This window comes from Ctenopharyngodon idella, chromosome 7 (assembly GCF_019924925.1).
Source record: "Ctenopharyngodon idella isolate HZGC_01 chromosome 7, HZGC01, whole genome shotgun sequence".
In the NCBI taxonomy this organism is placed as follows: Eukaryota; Metazoa; Chordata; class Actinopteri; order Cypriniformes; family Xenocyprididae; genus Ctenopharyngodon; species Ctenopharyngodon idella.
Genome location: NC_067226.1, coordinates 32,280,336 through 32,295,892, shown reverse-complemented (window position 1 = coordinate 32,295,892; position 15,557 = coordinate 32,280,336). Strand labels below are relative to the sequence as shown.

The following is a 15,557-nucleotide window of genomic DNA, read 5'->3' as shown; positions in this document are numbered from 1 at the left end:
TTCATCAAAGAATCCTAAAAATGCATCAACATTTACACAAACATATTAAAGGCACAATATGTAAGATTTTTGTTTTATATATATATATATATATATATATATATATATTATGTTATTATGTTATATATTTGGTTGACTTGTGTACTAAAGTTTCCAACAATATTTAAATCCAGAGAAAAAGCAATTACGTTGCCTGTCAATGATGTCTTATCCGTGAAACATGTAAAGCAGACACGAGGAAAAATGCAGCGTGTGTGCCGGAGTTATGTTTGGGACCATTTTACAGCTAGAGTTACACCTTCATCATGACTATAAGTCTGCGTGTGTATTCGCAGCCTTTTGCGATGTGCAAAAGTAAGTTGTAATATTGTGTTTTTGTGTAGCCATATCTAGATCTGATTTATCTCATATAGGATGCATCTGGTTAGGAATTAATGCTGTAGTAAAGCGTGCCGGTGATCATCTTCAGCTTCAGCGCATGTGGCTCAAATAGCAATGCACAACTAATAATGACTATAATTGGGACTGTCATGTTATATATTATTATAAAGAGAACAATATTGTAATAAAACATTGTGAATTATTTGGGTTTAGTTGTCGTGTTTCATCACGTTGGTCCAGGAAGTGCGCATGCTGCGCGTCCTCATATGAGTCACATTCTGAATAGCACGTAACTTAGTTCAAGTTCACTTTTACATTCACGTCATTTGTGCAGATACAATCTGTAATATTATGTTTATTGTATATATCTGATTAATCTCATATAGGATGCGTTTCTTTGAGTTAAATAACGCGCTAGCAAAGTGCTCCAGTTTACCGGTGTTCATTCATCACTTCAGTGTGCGCAGCTCAAGCAGCAATGCACGACTAATAATAACTGATTGGGGTGGTCATATTACATAACATTAATGAAAACAGTATTGTAATAAATCGTTGTGAATTCATTTAATTAGTTGCTGTTTTCAGCGCGTTGTCCCAGGAAGAGCGCGTCCACACATTCTGAGGCGGCGTTGTTGACGCGTTGTATCAGTCGTTATGTTTGATTAATAAGTAATTTAATTAAATGATCAATCACATCGACTCATTTTACAATCCTACTAGCCCTTTAGTTAGATTAAAAACACTTATCATTCGTTTGGTGAGGAACAATGCGTTTTGAGCAGCATTTGCACACCCTGTCATGCTGTTGACTATATGTGACTGCAGTAGACTCTTATTGCAGTATTAAGGCTCACGATTTATTGGTTAATTTAAAGGACTTTCAGTCATGGGAATTTGTGTAAATTGAGTCCCGTCAGATTGCTTTCCATCGGCCGTGGACGTGAAGACGACAGCTCCCATGATTCCACACTCATTCACTTCATCAAGCTATGCCTTTGTTATTGTATTGAATAAGCGACCTCTTGTGGCGAAACTTACACACTGTGCCTTTAAGCAGCACAACTGCTTTCAACATTGATAATAATGTTTCTTGAGCAGCAAATCAGAATATTAGAATGATGCTGAAAATTCAGCCATCACAGGAATAAATTACATTTTAAAATATATTAACATAGCTCATTTAAATTATAGTAATAATAATTCACAATTTTACTGTTTTACTATATTTTTGATCTAATAAATGCAGCATTGGTGAGCATAAGACACTTCTTTAAAAACATTAAAATATCTTACCGACCTCAAACTTTTGAACGGTATCTTTATTACAAAATATGCATTTATATTATTTCCTTTTTAAATCTCTTGTTTTATATTATACATCTTTTATGTTTTATATCTTTTTATTAGGGCTGGGCAAGTTATCGCGTTAACGCATTAATTGATTAACGCCGACAATTGTTTTAACGCGCACGTTTTCTTTATAACGAGGAAACATTCGATGTGAAACTTTGCACGTTTTAAGTTAATATATGCTTGTCTGTACAAGGTATTCTGTGTTTTATTAATAAGGTGTGTACTGAATTTGGTGCTTCAATATCACTTTCTTAAGCCACTTAAAGCGTCTTATATGGGGAAGAACGCTTGATTACGGTGCCGTTGTCTGTTTTAGCTGGTTATACTGCCATCTAGTGGTAGCAGGCGTGTCACCGGATCCACAAATGCAGATCTTACTCGTTGCACGCACAAATTCTGATCTACATTAATACAAAATTGAAGTTTTATATTCACAGCTATGCTTTCTACTGAACATGTTTATGCTGCTCCCTGATTAAAGAAAAATGTTTCTGCTGGTACCTGTTCAGAAAAAATAAAAAATAATAATTTTTATAAATGTTAACTTGCTGTTGTTTGGAAGGTGCCTGTTATAATGTTACGATCGAGGCTCTGGACTCTGAGCATAACTTGTTTTCCCATAACTAGACAAAACCAGGCAGTGGCAAATAGCTTTGGTTTTATATTTAATTTGATTACATTAATGTTTAAGTTGAGATTTACAAGAAATATTTTAACTGCTACTATGTGAAGGGAATACTGCTATGAAAAAGCACCATATTTATCTTTGCAAACCTTGCACCTAAATATGCAATAAAAAATAAACAATAAAAGTGTGCAATACATAACTTTTGAACTCATTATTGAATTTTGCGCCTAATGCGATTAATCACATATATATTGTAAATGCACTTACATTGAATTGTATTGAACACGCTTTGGTTGACCATTACTGCTTTCCACAATTTTTGGCGGCAGATTTGTCCTACTGGTATAAAGGGAAACTGCTAGTTATCTGTTGTTTTCCAGCGTGGGTTTGTGCTGCTGCTTCAGCTCCAGTGATCTCCGCTGACGTGGGGTGTGGTTGTGTCTTAAGACTTTATATAAACATGGACAAGCACTTTTTCTAACCAAAAGCTGTAAATGGGGTATAACATTTTTTCATTGATGTCACCACAGTGTCATCGAGTTTCTCTGAAATGTCTTCTCTCAGTGTTCCCTGTATTCATGCTCTCTCACTCGCCCTTGTCCTCATTTAGTTGTTTGCGTATCTTAAGGTCATGCTCATTACAAGATAAATTACACTATTAAACTGTGTTTTCACAGCGCTCCCTTCGAGTGTTCACATTCTCATAGAAGTGCTGGAACAACTCTCGTCATGAAATGTTTTAACCATTTCGTTCTTTACTCAGAGTTTGGTCTGACAGTTTTACATTAAAAATGAAGTCATGATAAGTGTATAACAGCTTTTTCACGATTTGTACTTTTCTAAGAGTTATTTACGCGTCTGTGATGCTTGTTTTTATATTGTCAAACAGTTGCTGTCTTTTCTATTTACTAAATATTACAATGTGATATTTTTAGATAAGTATTTTTTTTGTATGTATTCTCATCCTTTGTCAAAGCTGTCAGTAGATTTTGGAAGCTGACATAAAAATCCAGATATCAGCTGACTAATTGGCCTGGCCGATATATTGATGTTTTATGGATAAGTTGGACTGATGCAGATAATTATGCACATCATGGAGACTGATTTCGATTCCAGAGACTAATTGCTCCATTTGCTCAATGAGTCAGATGGATTGTTGATTTGTAATTGCTCTTGAAATGATCACAAATTTCGCCTGCCCACTGCTAGCTCATTTTCCCACAGTAAACATCTGTGTTTGCTCTACCAGCTCTGGCTTATCTACAAATTGCCTTTTCCATTGTTTTGTTTTATTCCACCTACTAGTTAAAGTTTCGACTGCTGAACGTGTGCTCGCCTTCATTAAAGAGAAGATAGCAAGGAATGTTAATGGTAGTTTCGTGGCGATGCGAGGCGGAGGCTAATTTTAGATAATAACCCTAATTTGTGTGGGAAACTGCAGACCACTCCTGGTCAGTGCTGTGTCATATGGTCTAACCCCCAAACTATGGGTCAGACACTGAGGTCAGATTCTAACGTCTAGTAATACTCTTTACATGCCATTATTATGTGGTTATTGCATGCTAGCATTACCTCAGCGTCTTGGCTAATATCTTGAATACAAGATTTACAGCGTTCCTTTTAATTACAGGTCATACTCTTTGGTTGTAGTTGTAAGATCTCAAGTTTGTGTAGCCTTTTTCTCATATGCAGTCCTGGGAAGAAAAGGGGACATGTCTGAATTAAGATTTTTTATTTTATTTTATATTAATTTTAATTTTTTAAAAATGAAAATGAATCATTAATTGAATCCATTAAGCCAAAGCTTAAAATATATAGGATTGTTTTTTTATTATTATTATTATTATTATTATTAAATTAAATAATAAATTGTAGATTAACAATTGTAATAAATTAAAAGCAGTAAGTACCTGGATTGCAGATTGAGCTTTTATTTTATTTAAATTTTTTTTAAAAATGAAAATGAATAATTAATTAAATAGTCAAAGCTTAAAATATATCAGATTGTTTTATTTTTTTTAATTATTTTTTTATTTAAAAAAATTAAATATTAAATTGTAGATTAACAATTGTAATAAATTAAAAGCGATAAGTAACTGGATTGCAGATTTAGCTTAAATTAAGCTTTTAGTTGTTTTTTTTAGTTATTAAAATGAATACATTTCACATAAATTTAATTACAAAAAGAAATCTATCATTTCATTTGCAGTCCTGAAAAAAAAATGGGACATGTCTGAATAAATTTTATTTTATTTTATTTTATTTTATTTTATTTATGAATCATTAATTAAATCTAAGTCAAAGCTTAAAATATATCAAATTTTAATTTATTTTTTTTATTTTTTTTATTTAAAAAAATTAAATATTAAATCGTAGATTAACAATTATAATAAATTAAAAGCTATAAGTAACTGAATTGCAGATTTAGTTATTGATCATTTATTTTATTTTATGAATCATTAATACATCCTAAGTCAAAGCTTAATTTATATCGAATTGTTTCATTTTTTTATTTATTTATTTTTTAAATTAAACATTAAATCGTAGATTGACAATTATAATAAATGAAAAGCTATAAGTAACTGGGTTGCAGATTTAGTTATTGATAGATTATTTATTTATTTTTAATGAATACATTTTACATAAAAATGTAATAAAAATAAATTTAGCTTTTTCATTTTTTACAGTAACTTTGGTAACAAATTCTTCATGTGTTTAAAATTAGCTGCTTTTCATGTTGGAATAATTTTGTTAAATTTTTCTAATAGCATTCGTTAAAAAAACATGTGCCTCTAATGCTTTAAAAGTATAATGGGGCACCAATTTGTAGCCCATCTGTGTTAAGTCTCTTAAGAAAGCAAATCATGCCATTAACAGTGTTGCATGCAAATAGTGGAACAAAACTAACTATTATATTTATGGTAGTTAAAGTTAATAGTTACAAATATTTATTCTAGTGTAGTCTGGTCTGAAGAGTAGAGTTGGAATTCCAGACATAAGGAACACATTTCGCAAAGGCATGCCAACTGTTTAACCATCACTGATATCATTTTCAGATGTGGATTGTAAGTTTTAGTGTAGATATAAGGTTTTTTTTTCTCCTCCACATGCCTTTCCTCTTGCATGTTTCCAGGCAGTTGAGATGGTTGTCTGATGGTGGTCTGATATGACAAGACCAGCATATCTCCATCTGCGCTCCCCTGCGCCCCGGAGCCGCTGGATTCAGGCCCGTCTGAGATTGATGCTCATCTTTTTAGGACTCTTATCTTACACAATACACCCATACCCATCCTCAATCTATTTCCCTTTGTGACTAACAAAGCTCTCAGAGCGCTGCATGTGCTTATTACCCATCCCTCTTCAGTTATCTTTTCTTGCCATCGATTCTTATGATATTTTCTGTCATTATTGTTCTCTTGTTAACCACAAAACATGCCAGGCTCTCGCTAGCATTCAATAAGTGTTTCATCTCTTATTCAGTCTTCCATCTCTTGGGCTTTTTCCTTTTTTATGGTTTCAGTGTTTATTATGATTTTTACTGGGTCGCCAGTTGTCAAATTTGCTTTGTCAAGGGCTTATTGCCTCGCTGGCTTTGTTTGGGTGGAGGTGTTTGCATCAACATGCTGTAATCCGGTCTGTATACTTGGGACGTCATGGAAGAATAAATGTAGAGCTGTTGTCCTCAATCTTCCTGACAGGGGTTCCTATTACATGTTACCGCCCTTCAGATAAAGAATGACATTGTTGCAGTGCGCCTTGTGAAAGTTGTTTTGCTGTACCTTTGATTTTATTGCTTAAAAGATGTATTTAAACTTTGGGTTGGACTGTATTTACTGTATTTGCTTACCTGCTTTAATTAATCAAAGTGTTTAGTAACTGGAGGTTGTCAATGTTTCTGGTCTTGTGAAAGAGCATGTGTCCTGCTGTACAGCTGTTTTGATGTCCGGATCTTTCCCTTTCTGTAGTCTGAATCTATAGCATGACAGCATGAACCCAGACATTTAGCTTTCATCAAACGGAGAGAGAAATCGATCTGCACCAGTGCCGGTTTGATGACTCTGGCCCTCTGGATGATCTTGTCATGTGTGATTGTGCAGTGGGCTGACAGGAGATTGACTCGTTCTGTGTTACTTGTACTTGAGGGTGTTGGACATGTACAGCTGTGTGCATTTCTGTCTGTTAATATTTCTTCCATCTGGATCATTAAGGTCATGCCTGGGTCTACAGCTGAGCTTCGTAGCGATGATCCGTAATGGAGTTGCATTCGCTTTCATTTAAATTTTGTGTTACAGAATAGACTTAAAGGATTAGTTCACTTCAGAATTAAAATTTCCTGATAATTTACTCAACCCAATGTCATCCAAGATGTTCATGTCTTTCTTTCTTCAGTCGAAGAGAAATTAAGGTTTTTGAGGAAAACATTCCAGGATTTTTCTCCATATAGTGGACTTCACTGGGGTTCAAAGGGTTGAAGGTCCAAATGTCAGTTTCAGTGCAGCTTCAAAGGGCTCTACACGATCCCAGACGAGGAATAAAGGTCTTATCTAGCAAAACAATCTGTAATTTTCTAAAAAAAAAAATTAAAATTTATATACTTTTTAATCACAAATGCTCATCTTGCACTGCTCTGTGATGCGCCACGCATTACGTAATCACGTTGGAAAGGTCACACGTGATGTAGGCAGAAGTACCGATCCAGTGTCTACAAAGCAAATGTGCAAAGACTAAGTCAAACGCCCTTTACAAAAAAAAAAAAAAGGTAAAACAATGATGTCGGACAATTTTAAAATTGGAGGAGAAAATGAGTTGGAGTTTTTCGCCCTACTGCGGTACTTCCGCCTATGTCACACGTGACCTTTCCAATGTGATTACGTAATGCGTATGCGTGGGGAGGAGAGTGAGCCAATCAGCAGTACAACAACAAACTCTTGCTTGTGTATACTCTTGTGTACTGTATGTTCATTTTTTGTGCTTCCTTGTCATTCGTTCGTCATCATTTTCATTCAATCTTGCATTGTGTGTTTGTGCATTTTGGGGGAGGAGCAATGAAGGGAGGGGTGTGTTTGTTTGAGAGATCACATACTGCACGTTTAATGTTAGTTGTTGTTATTTGGTTATATTGCTGCCTTATTCTTATGGTTGTTTAGTGAGAAAATATGCTTCGATTGTTTTCAACTAGATTTTTGCAGTGTTTTAGTTCTTACATTTAAAACATTTAGAATCTACAAAAAAAAGTCTGTTTGAATTCCTGGAAATATTATAGAAGAATTTTGTTTTTCTAAGAAATTTGTATGTGGTGAGCTAAATGTAACCTTATGGGTTTTTTTTTTTTTTTCGCCCTCAGGTATTTGGAGATTATTATCACTTCAGGCACCGCACGGTGGTGAAGCGGTCTTTATCAGAGCACAGAGGAACACACATTCGTCTGCACACAGATCCCCAGGTATGTGTGAAATGTAGAATCCGGATCCGCCTCATCAGAACAGCTCCTTCCAGATTTTTTTTTTTTTTTTCACCAACAAACTCAAAGGTTTTCTTGACCAAACCTTGTCTAAAAAGCCAAAACACTAAAGCCATTGAGATCTGAATAAGTTTGACAGAGAGAGTAAAGAAATAAGTAAATATTATGTTGTAAAAATATCTGCTGAAAAGCTGTTATAAGGCACTTTACACACATATATATTACAAAAAAAAATTACAGTTGTGAAACTCAAAGTTGCACAATTTGGACCCATGTTACAGCATGCATCAATAATGCAACCATTTTGTTTTAACATGACTTTGCTTGAATAAATGTTTTTTTGTTTGTTTTCAACATTTGGTTCCTAATCTAGCCAATCCCCCCTTTCTATTAAATTTGGATGTTTAATGATAATTGCTAAAAAAAAAAAAAAGGCTTTTTAGTCATGATCAAGTTTGATAAAATGGAGCATTTCATCATGATTTTTGATGAAAGAGTTGCAAAATTAGAGTTGCTAATTCATCAATAAAATGAATTAGGGCTGTACGATACTGGAAAAAACTGACATTGCAAGGTTCACCAAATGAATAGCTCTATTTGGAAAGAATTATTCATTCTAGAATGATTGGGGTGATTTTTTTTTTTTTTTTTTTTTTTTGAAGTGAATCTGCATAGAAAATTGTTCATGTAAGTCTAACAGTATTCGGGTACAGAAATTGAATAATCAAATGTAAAATAACATTACATAGACTTCACTGTACAGGGCTCGACAATAACGACTGCCGATGGCCTGGGGCCAGTGTGAACGACGTTCGGGACAGTTGACCGAACGGTCACTTGCCCGATCGGGCCAGTGCTGTAGGGTGTGCGTTATATATATCGTCTATGATATCGTAATTGTTGATTTAACGATCTGACATTATAGAGTATGTCCCTCACTATACAAAAACCAAACAAAAACACACCCATTGAGTGCACGCATACACTACGTGACATAGTCTAGTAGGTTAGACTAGTGCGTGTGCATATTTAGAGGGCACCATTTCACTGCGTGATTTAGTCTATTAAAATACATTTAGAATGCCCCCAGAATTCAAGATAAGTGGCAAAAATGCCCGTTTGTCTTTTATATTTATATAATTTAATATTACACAAAGAGCGCCATTTTTATCCAAATATAAGCATGATTACAAATGTGATGTTGATTTTATACCTGGTCCATACGGATCATGGATCAACTACGATCCCTATACTGGACATCGCACATGCTGAGATGTGATAATCGCAGATAAGCAAATCGCGATATTGATGTTAAAACGATATATCGTGCAGCCCTAAAATGAATAGGAAATGAAAAGATTCATATAATATTTAGTTTGACCTCATGAGGTTGAAATCAACATTTTATGAAGGTTAAACACATCCTTCACTGGTCTTGTAAGAATTTCAGCCCCTACACTATTTATGGAAAGTCCCTTGAAGCAAGTAAAGTTTAAAGCAAGCAAGTTATTTGCTTTGTGCTGATTTATGACATTGGGCTATATGACTATTTTTTGCAGTGTACCCCTTTTTCTAACTTCAGCTAATAGGACACTGCATGACTTTGGACATTCATTATTGCCCTCAATGTCTTTAAGTTTGTCTGGTTCCTCGAAGAGCTCATTACATGTCCTCAGGGACTCCAACTAGACCCAATCACTGTTGGGAATGTAAGAAATCGTTTTCAAGTCGTTCATCTTTGTTTCACTGAGACTCTGCAGCACGCTCTCGTTTCTATTTTTTTTGTCCTTGTTTTATAAAGGATTAAGGAGAGACATTTTTTATTTGTCCAGAGATCTTTTTTCTTCTTCTTTCCCAACTGTTTCTAGAAACCTTGCTTGCTTATGTTCTGGTGTTTGACTCGCCTACTCTAAATGTTATTGTGAATCTTTCCATTCACACTCTCACACGCTTGTATATCACAGCTCCTCAGTTTCCTCCCGTGTACATTGCTCTTAAGAATGCCACATAAAACACTTTCAGTTTCTCTTGTCACAGGTTTAAAATATCGAGCATTTAAAGTTGCGTTGCTCCCGATGTGTTGACGTTCAGTACAGCCTTAGTATTTGTCATTCACCCTCTCTGATCCAGATGGTGAGTTCTGCGGAGACGTTGAACACAAACCCTGCTATTTTAATGCCAGAGGAATGCTAAGGGCTAGAAACCCCCTTAATGTAAATCACTGACTGGACCCGTATGGCCCATTACTCACCTTTAAGAGGGGGTTAAAAAGTCCATCTTGTAACATGGCTGTAACGCCACGCTCCATCAGCGCGAATGGCCTCCAGGAGCAAAGCAACTTCCCCCGAGATGGGAAAAGCACTCCATTGTCCGGTGTGCAGAAGTGATGAGGTGTGTGAATAATGAACCTGCCTGCATCCCAACACGATGACAGAGAGTCTAGAGCTTGTCTAATGTCGAATACATTTCCAGAAAGTTGCTTTTGTTCAAGAACGCTCAATGATTAGTCCTTGCGGTACGATGATGCTAGGTGTCCTCTTAAATTTCATGCATTGGATGCATTGTCAAAGACATCAGTCTTTTGGGAACTGCATCAGAAAATGCTGGAGGCTTTTAAAAAAAAGAATTCTTCCTAAATATAGCCTGGAAGTCAGTTGCCATTTCCTTAGCCATCTGTTAGAGATCATTTCAAAGTTGTATATTAATTTTTCCACTATTTCTTACTTTCACCTCTATTCTAGCCTGTACACTTTTTGAACAATCTGGAAACTTTCTATTATATCTTTTTTTTCATGCTGCTGCCTCCTTATGATCAGTCGCTTTTTGTATTCCTCCTTTGTCAGTCACTTTTGATGAAAGCATCTGCTAAATTAAAAAAAGACCTTTTTGTTGTGAATGTTAACGCTCGCTTAACAAGTGTACCAACACCTGTCATTCTCCAATGAATGTCAAAAATTGAGTAGTGAGCTGTAGGGTTGTCAAATTAATTTTAACTGCAAATATTTGTCATATTTAAGATAAAAATGCAAATTGGAATGCAATAACTGCTTTTGAATTTAAGATGTGTAGCAAGCACTAGTAGTAATTTCAATTAAAACAACATTAAAAAAAATGACATTAACAGCGCACCAACAAAATAACTACTTTTTGTTGGGCGATATATTGTCCCAAAAAATAATTGCGATATGCGATATTGTCATTTAAAGACTATTTTATGCCACTGAATATATAAACATAGCATAATAATGCAAGTAGGCCTACACGCTTTCAAGTGACAATGAACTAAACTCTTAAGAATATTTAAATAAATTTGTTTTGCTAACAAAAAGTGCAAAATGTAGTAGAAAGAAACACACTTGCAAATGCACAACATGTACATATTTTTCCCTGACCTTCTTTTCTCAGTAAAATAAGGGTTGCGTGCACACTATTGCTGAAAAACAAAAACCCTTATTAGCAGTCAGATGTCCATATGAACAAAGGCACAGATGTTTCAGGCCATATCTGCTGCTAAATCTATTTTTCTAGAGGCGTATTTTTTAAAAGAACTTCTTTTAACTTGAGCGCCACGTGTTTATAACACCGCATCATGCACGAGATGCGCTGAAAGACGCGAACGCACACGTTTGCATGAAAAAAACAGCGCAGTGGAATGCAAAAACGCGTTCTCGGTGAAAATGAACTAGACACCCTCAACTGCCATGTCCAAGTGGCCTTAGGGCTCATTCACACACAACGCGTTTTTGCTTAGAAAAACGCGAGACGCGGGCAGTGGAATGGGGGGAAAAAATGCGAGGTCTCGAGACACATTTTTTAAAAGTTGAACTGATTTTAACTTGAGCTTCGCATTTTTAGATGTCATGTCATGCGCGAGACGCTGCAAAAGACGCAAGATTGTAACGGTCATGCACCGTTAAGATGCCGTGTCAAGTTAAAAGAATTTCAACTTTTACACGCAGCGCCGCTCATCAATGTCAGTTCCAAAACAGTGGACCAATCAGAAGAACTCGGAGGCGGGGCAAGCGTTGCGAGCTTCTGTTTACAGTAGCAAGTTGGCATGACAACTGTTTTATTTGTTCGTTATTGCCGTCTCTAGAGCGCGTCTCGAGACCCTTGCGTTCTAGCCTGCGCTTTTTTTAAAACCATTCCTTGCGTTTTTAGATGCAAAGACGTGTTCTGTGTGAATGGCCCCTTAACGGTAGCTGTGAGCGTGCACCATTATTCTTCCAAACTGTCTGTAGTTGTCAGGAAAACACTATAATGCTGCGAATTATGCCTTCTGTGTATGTTGATGTCCGCTATGTGTATAAAGGAGCTGCCTGAGGCCTGCTATCACCTCTGACAAGCAGAGCAGATAAGATGACAGAGGCAAAATGTTGGTGACATTCATTTTTGTGTAAACACAATGGGCAGTATATATTGCGTCCATATATCGTGCGATAAGCCGATATATTGATTATTGCGACAGGCCTACCCACAAATGACTATTATTGTGACACAAATCGCTCCTTGTAAAGTGAAACCTGCAGTCGTGTGAAGATGTTGCCCTTGTAAAGCATGCACTCCCAGTGGCATTTCCCCTGACTGCCCTGCTTCGCTTCCTGTTGTTGAATTCTTTAGCTCCCTTTAGCTTCAGAAAGAACTTTTTCAGACATGTTTTATCACAAACAATAAGTGACTGTTGTCAGATGTGGAGTGCTAATTACTTTATACTATGCAGTCTTTATGCATCATATTTTGCTTGACTTTTGCATTTAGGCAAGTTTTAAAGGGATAGTTCACCCAAAAATGAAAATTCTGTCATCATTTAATCACCCTCAAGTTATTCCAAATCTGTATGAATTTCTTTGTTCTGCTCAACACAAAATAAGATATTTTGAAAAATATTGGTAACCAAACAATTGCTGATCCCCATTGACTTCCATAGTATGGAAAACAAATGGGACCAATCATCTGTTTGGTTACCCACATTCTTCAAAATATCTTATTTTGTGTCCAACAGAAGAAAGAAACAACAACTTGAGGGTGAATAAATGATGACAGATTTTTCATTTTTGGGTGAACTATCCCTTTAAGTAAAGTCTAATAAATTATAAATCAAGAAAAAGCATGCATTAGTCCTTATGGCTAAATGTTTTCTGTGAAATATGATTTCAGCAACTGTCTTTATCTGCATTTCCAGAGTAGAGGTTAAGATATTCCAGATCACTTCCATCCGGACTCCATTTATAAAACTCTACACTGTTCATCTGCAGCTCTCTCTCTCTGTTCTGTCCATCACTCAGTCCATCTTCATAGCTTCAGAAATGCATTTCCTATTTCTGAGTCTTTTGGCAGCATTCATATTCTCTTTGAAATGCATTTGGCTCAAGTCAAAACATCAGAGCTGTCACAGATGTAGCAACATCAGTCATGAGGTTATTCATTATGCATTGCATTGCCAACAGAGTACTGGCTCTAATTGAGCTTACTCTCAGATGAGGTCGATCTTTAAAAGTTAGAAACGCTTATGTGTGCTACTTTTTAATTACTGTATTACTCTTGCTAATTAATCAGCAGGGGGAAAAGTGATATAATGTTTAGACAACATGTCTCTCCCCAATAACTTGCCAAGCAGACAGCCTCAGATATTAATTCAGGTTCCTATCCAGCACTACTTCTTTCTTTCTTTTTTTTTCCCATGCATTTTTTTGGATCTGCGTTCCAGTGATAACATCAGTGGGTTTTGAACTTTATCTTGCATGTTCAAAAAGAACTTTCCACAAAGAGACTAAAAATATCTACTTCAAAACTTAAGGGACTTGATCATAAAAGTAAGTTTTTATCTGAAACTTTGAAATGGAATTGGAGTTTCATTTGTTTTATTTTATTTTTCTATTATCTTACTGACTTTTTGGAATTTTGAATTTGAAAGTTTGTTTTGTTTTGACTTTTCAAAGATCATTTGCATACGGTTACGGGTTACACGGCAAAGTTTTAACCTTGAAACATGAATAAATCCCTAACTCCAAGTATAAGCCACGTTAACAGTGACGCTTGCCTTAAACAACACTAGTGTTTGTGGAAATGTTTGATTTTGTCAGTCAAGTCAAACAAAGCATCTCTGACAACATGACCTAAACTTTGAACAGCTGTCACTACACAAATGATTGGTTAATTATTAACTAATCCATCTGGTGAAAGCAGATAGACTGCACTTCTGTAGATTACCAGCAAATCATGCTCAGATTATGTCTAAATTTCATCATGACAACTTGACCTTGAGGGACGTTGAGTGGTCGGTCAAGTGATGGTTGTTGTGGTGGTTCTTCAGACCTGTGAACGTCCCAACTGGCTGTCATTCGTTTTTTTTTTTTTTTTTTTTTACCATTCGCTTCACTTTGCTGTCGCATGTCTGTCCAGTTCATCCACTTTACAAAAAGTCATTCTAGACAGTGAGCAGTGAGCTCTGGCATGAGCAGCAATGAGCTGTCAATCACATAATCTGCCACCGTCTGCGTTTTCTGCCCCACTGCAGCAGTCGCTGCCCTAGAGAAACGGCTTTCCGTCTTTCAGCAGACCTCTCTGTCTTTGTGTTGAGTGGAGGAGGATTGTGAGGAGATGGAAAACAGGACAGTGTCTGTCAGCAGATTTCATCAGCTTTTATTTAATGACATGAAATCCAAATTGACCATATTTACTGTAATGTTTCTGGTCTTATTGCACAAGTTTCGTTGTTACTTGCTATTCTGACTTATTCTAAATGGCTTTTTAATCTTTCAACAAAATGGATTAACTTTCATTTTTCTGCTGACATTACTATGGCTGTATGGACTGGGAAAAATTATATTAACCAATTAAATCAAATCCGATTAAATCCTTCCCTACATTCATATAATTCATTATAATACACTGCCCGGCCAAAAAAAAAACGTCGCTGTTTGGATTTTAATAGGCAAATACTTAAGAATCTATGAGTGTATCATTATTACAGTGATTATTATGTTTCTAGCATGTTATATGTTTGGCAACGGTTCTTTTAACACTAAAAGATGGAGTGTGTAGCTTTTCATTTCTTAAACAACCATGTATTAAGATGTATCATGGCCATATTCCAGGATGGTCATGTCAGGTCACCGTGATTTTTCCAAGTAAGACATGTTCCTGGATCAACATATTTTATTGATCCTGGAACAACATTCCTGTCCGAAAATTTAGTCTTAACCCTATTCCTACCCCTAAACCTAATCCTACCCATAACTTATCCCTAAAATCAGAGGGGAAATATAGGTGAATAACATTGATGTAGAAGCACCTATCCCTGGTTGCAAGCCTAAACTTGACATAAACGGTAAACTTGTCCCTCAAATCTGATTGGTTGATTGGAATGTTGTTCCAGGATCAACAAAGATGTTGATCCAGGAACATGTCGTACTTGTTGAAATCACATTCACCGGCCAGGACATGGATTTTTTTTTTTTGTTAATTATTTTAATATGTTCCTTGAGGTTCGTTTAGAATGTTAAATGATTAGTTCACTTCAGAATTAAAATTTCCTGATAGTTTACTCACTCCCATGTCACCCAAGATGTTTGTCTTTCTTTCTTCAGTCAAAAAGAAATTAAGGTTTTTGAGGAAAACATTCCAGGATTTTTCTCCATATAGTGGACTTCACTGGGGTGAAAGTCCAAATGTCAGTTTCAGTTCAGCTTCAAAGGGCTCTATACGATCCCAGATGAGGAATAAGAGTCTTAT

At 35.8% G+C, this 15,557-nt stretch overlaps 1 protein-coding gene across 2 annotated transcripts in view; it reads left to right on the top strand.

Moving 5' to 3' along the window:
- furina (furin (paired basic amino acid cleaving enzyme) a) overlaps nucleotides 1-15,557 on the top strand; it is a 122,982-nt gene that overhangs the window by 51,564 nt on the left and 55,861 nt on the right. For both annotated transcript variants that reach the window (XM_051899482.1, XM_051899483.1), the window contains exon 3: nucleotides 7,707-7,805. In XM_051899482.1, the coding sequence (XP_051755442.1) occupies nucleotides 7,707-7,805 (99 nt within the window). The remainder of the gene's footprint in view (nucleotides 1-7,706; nucleotides 7,806-15,557) is intronic.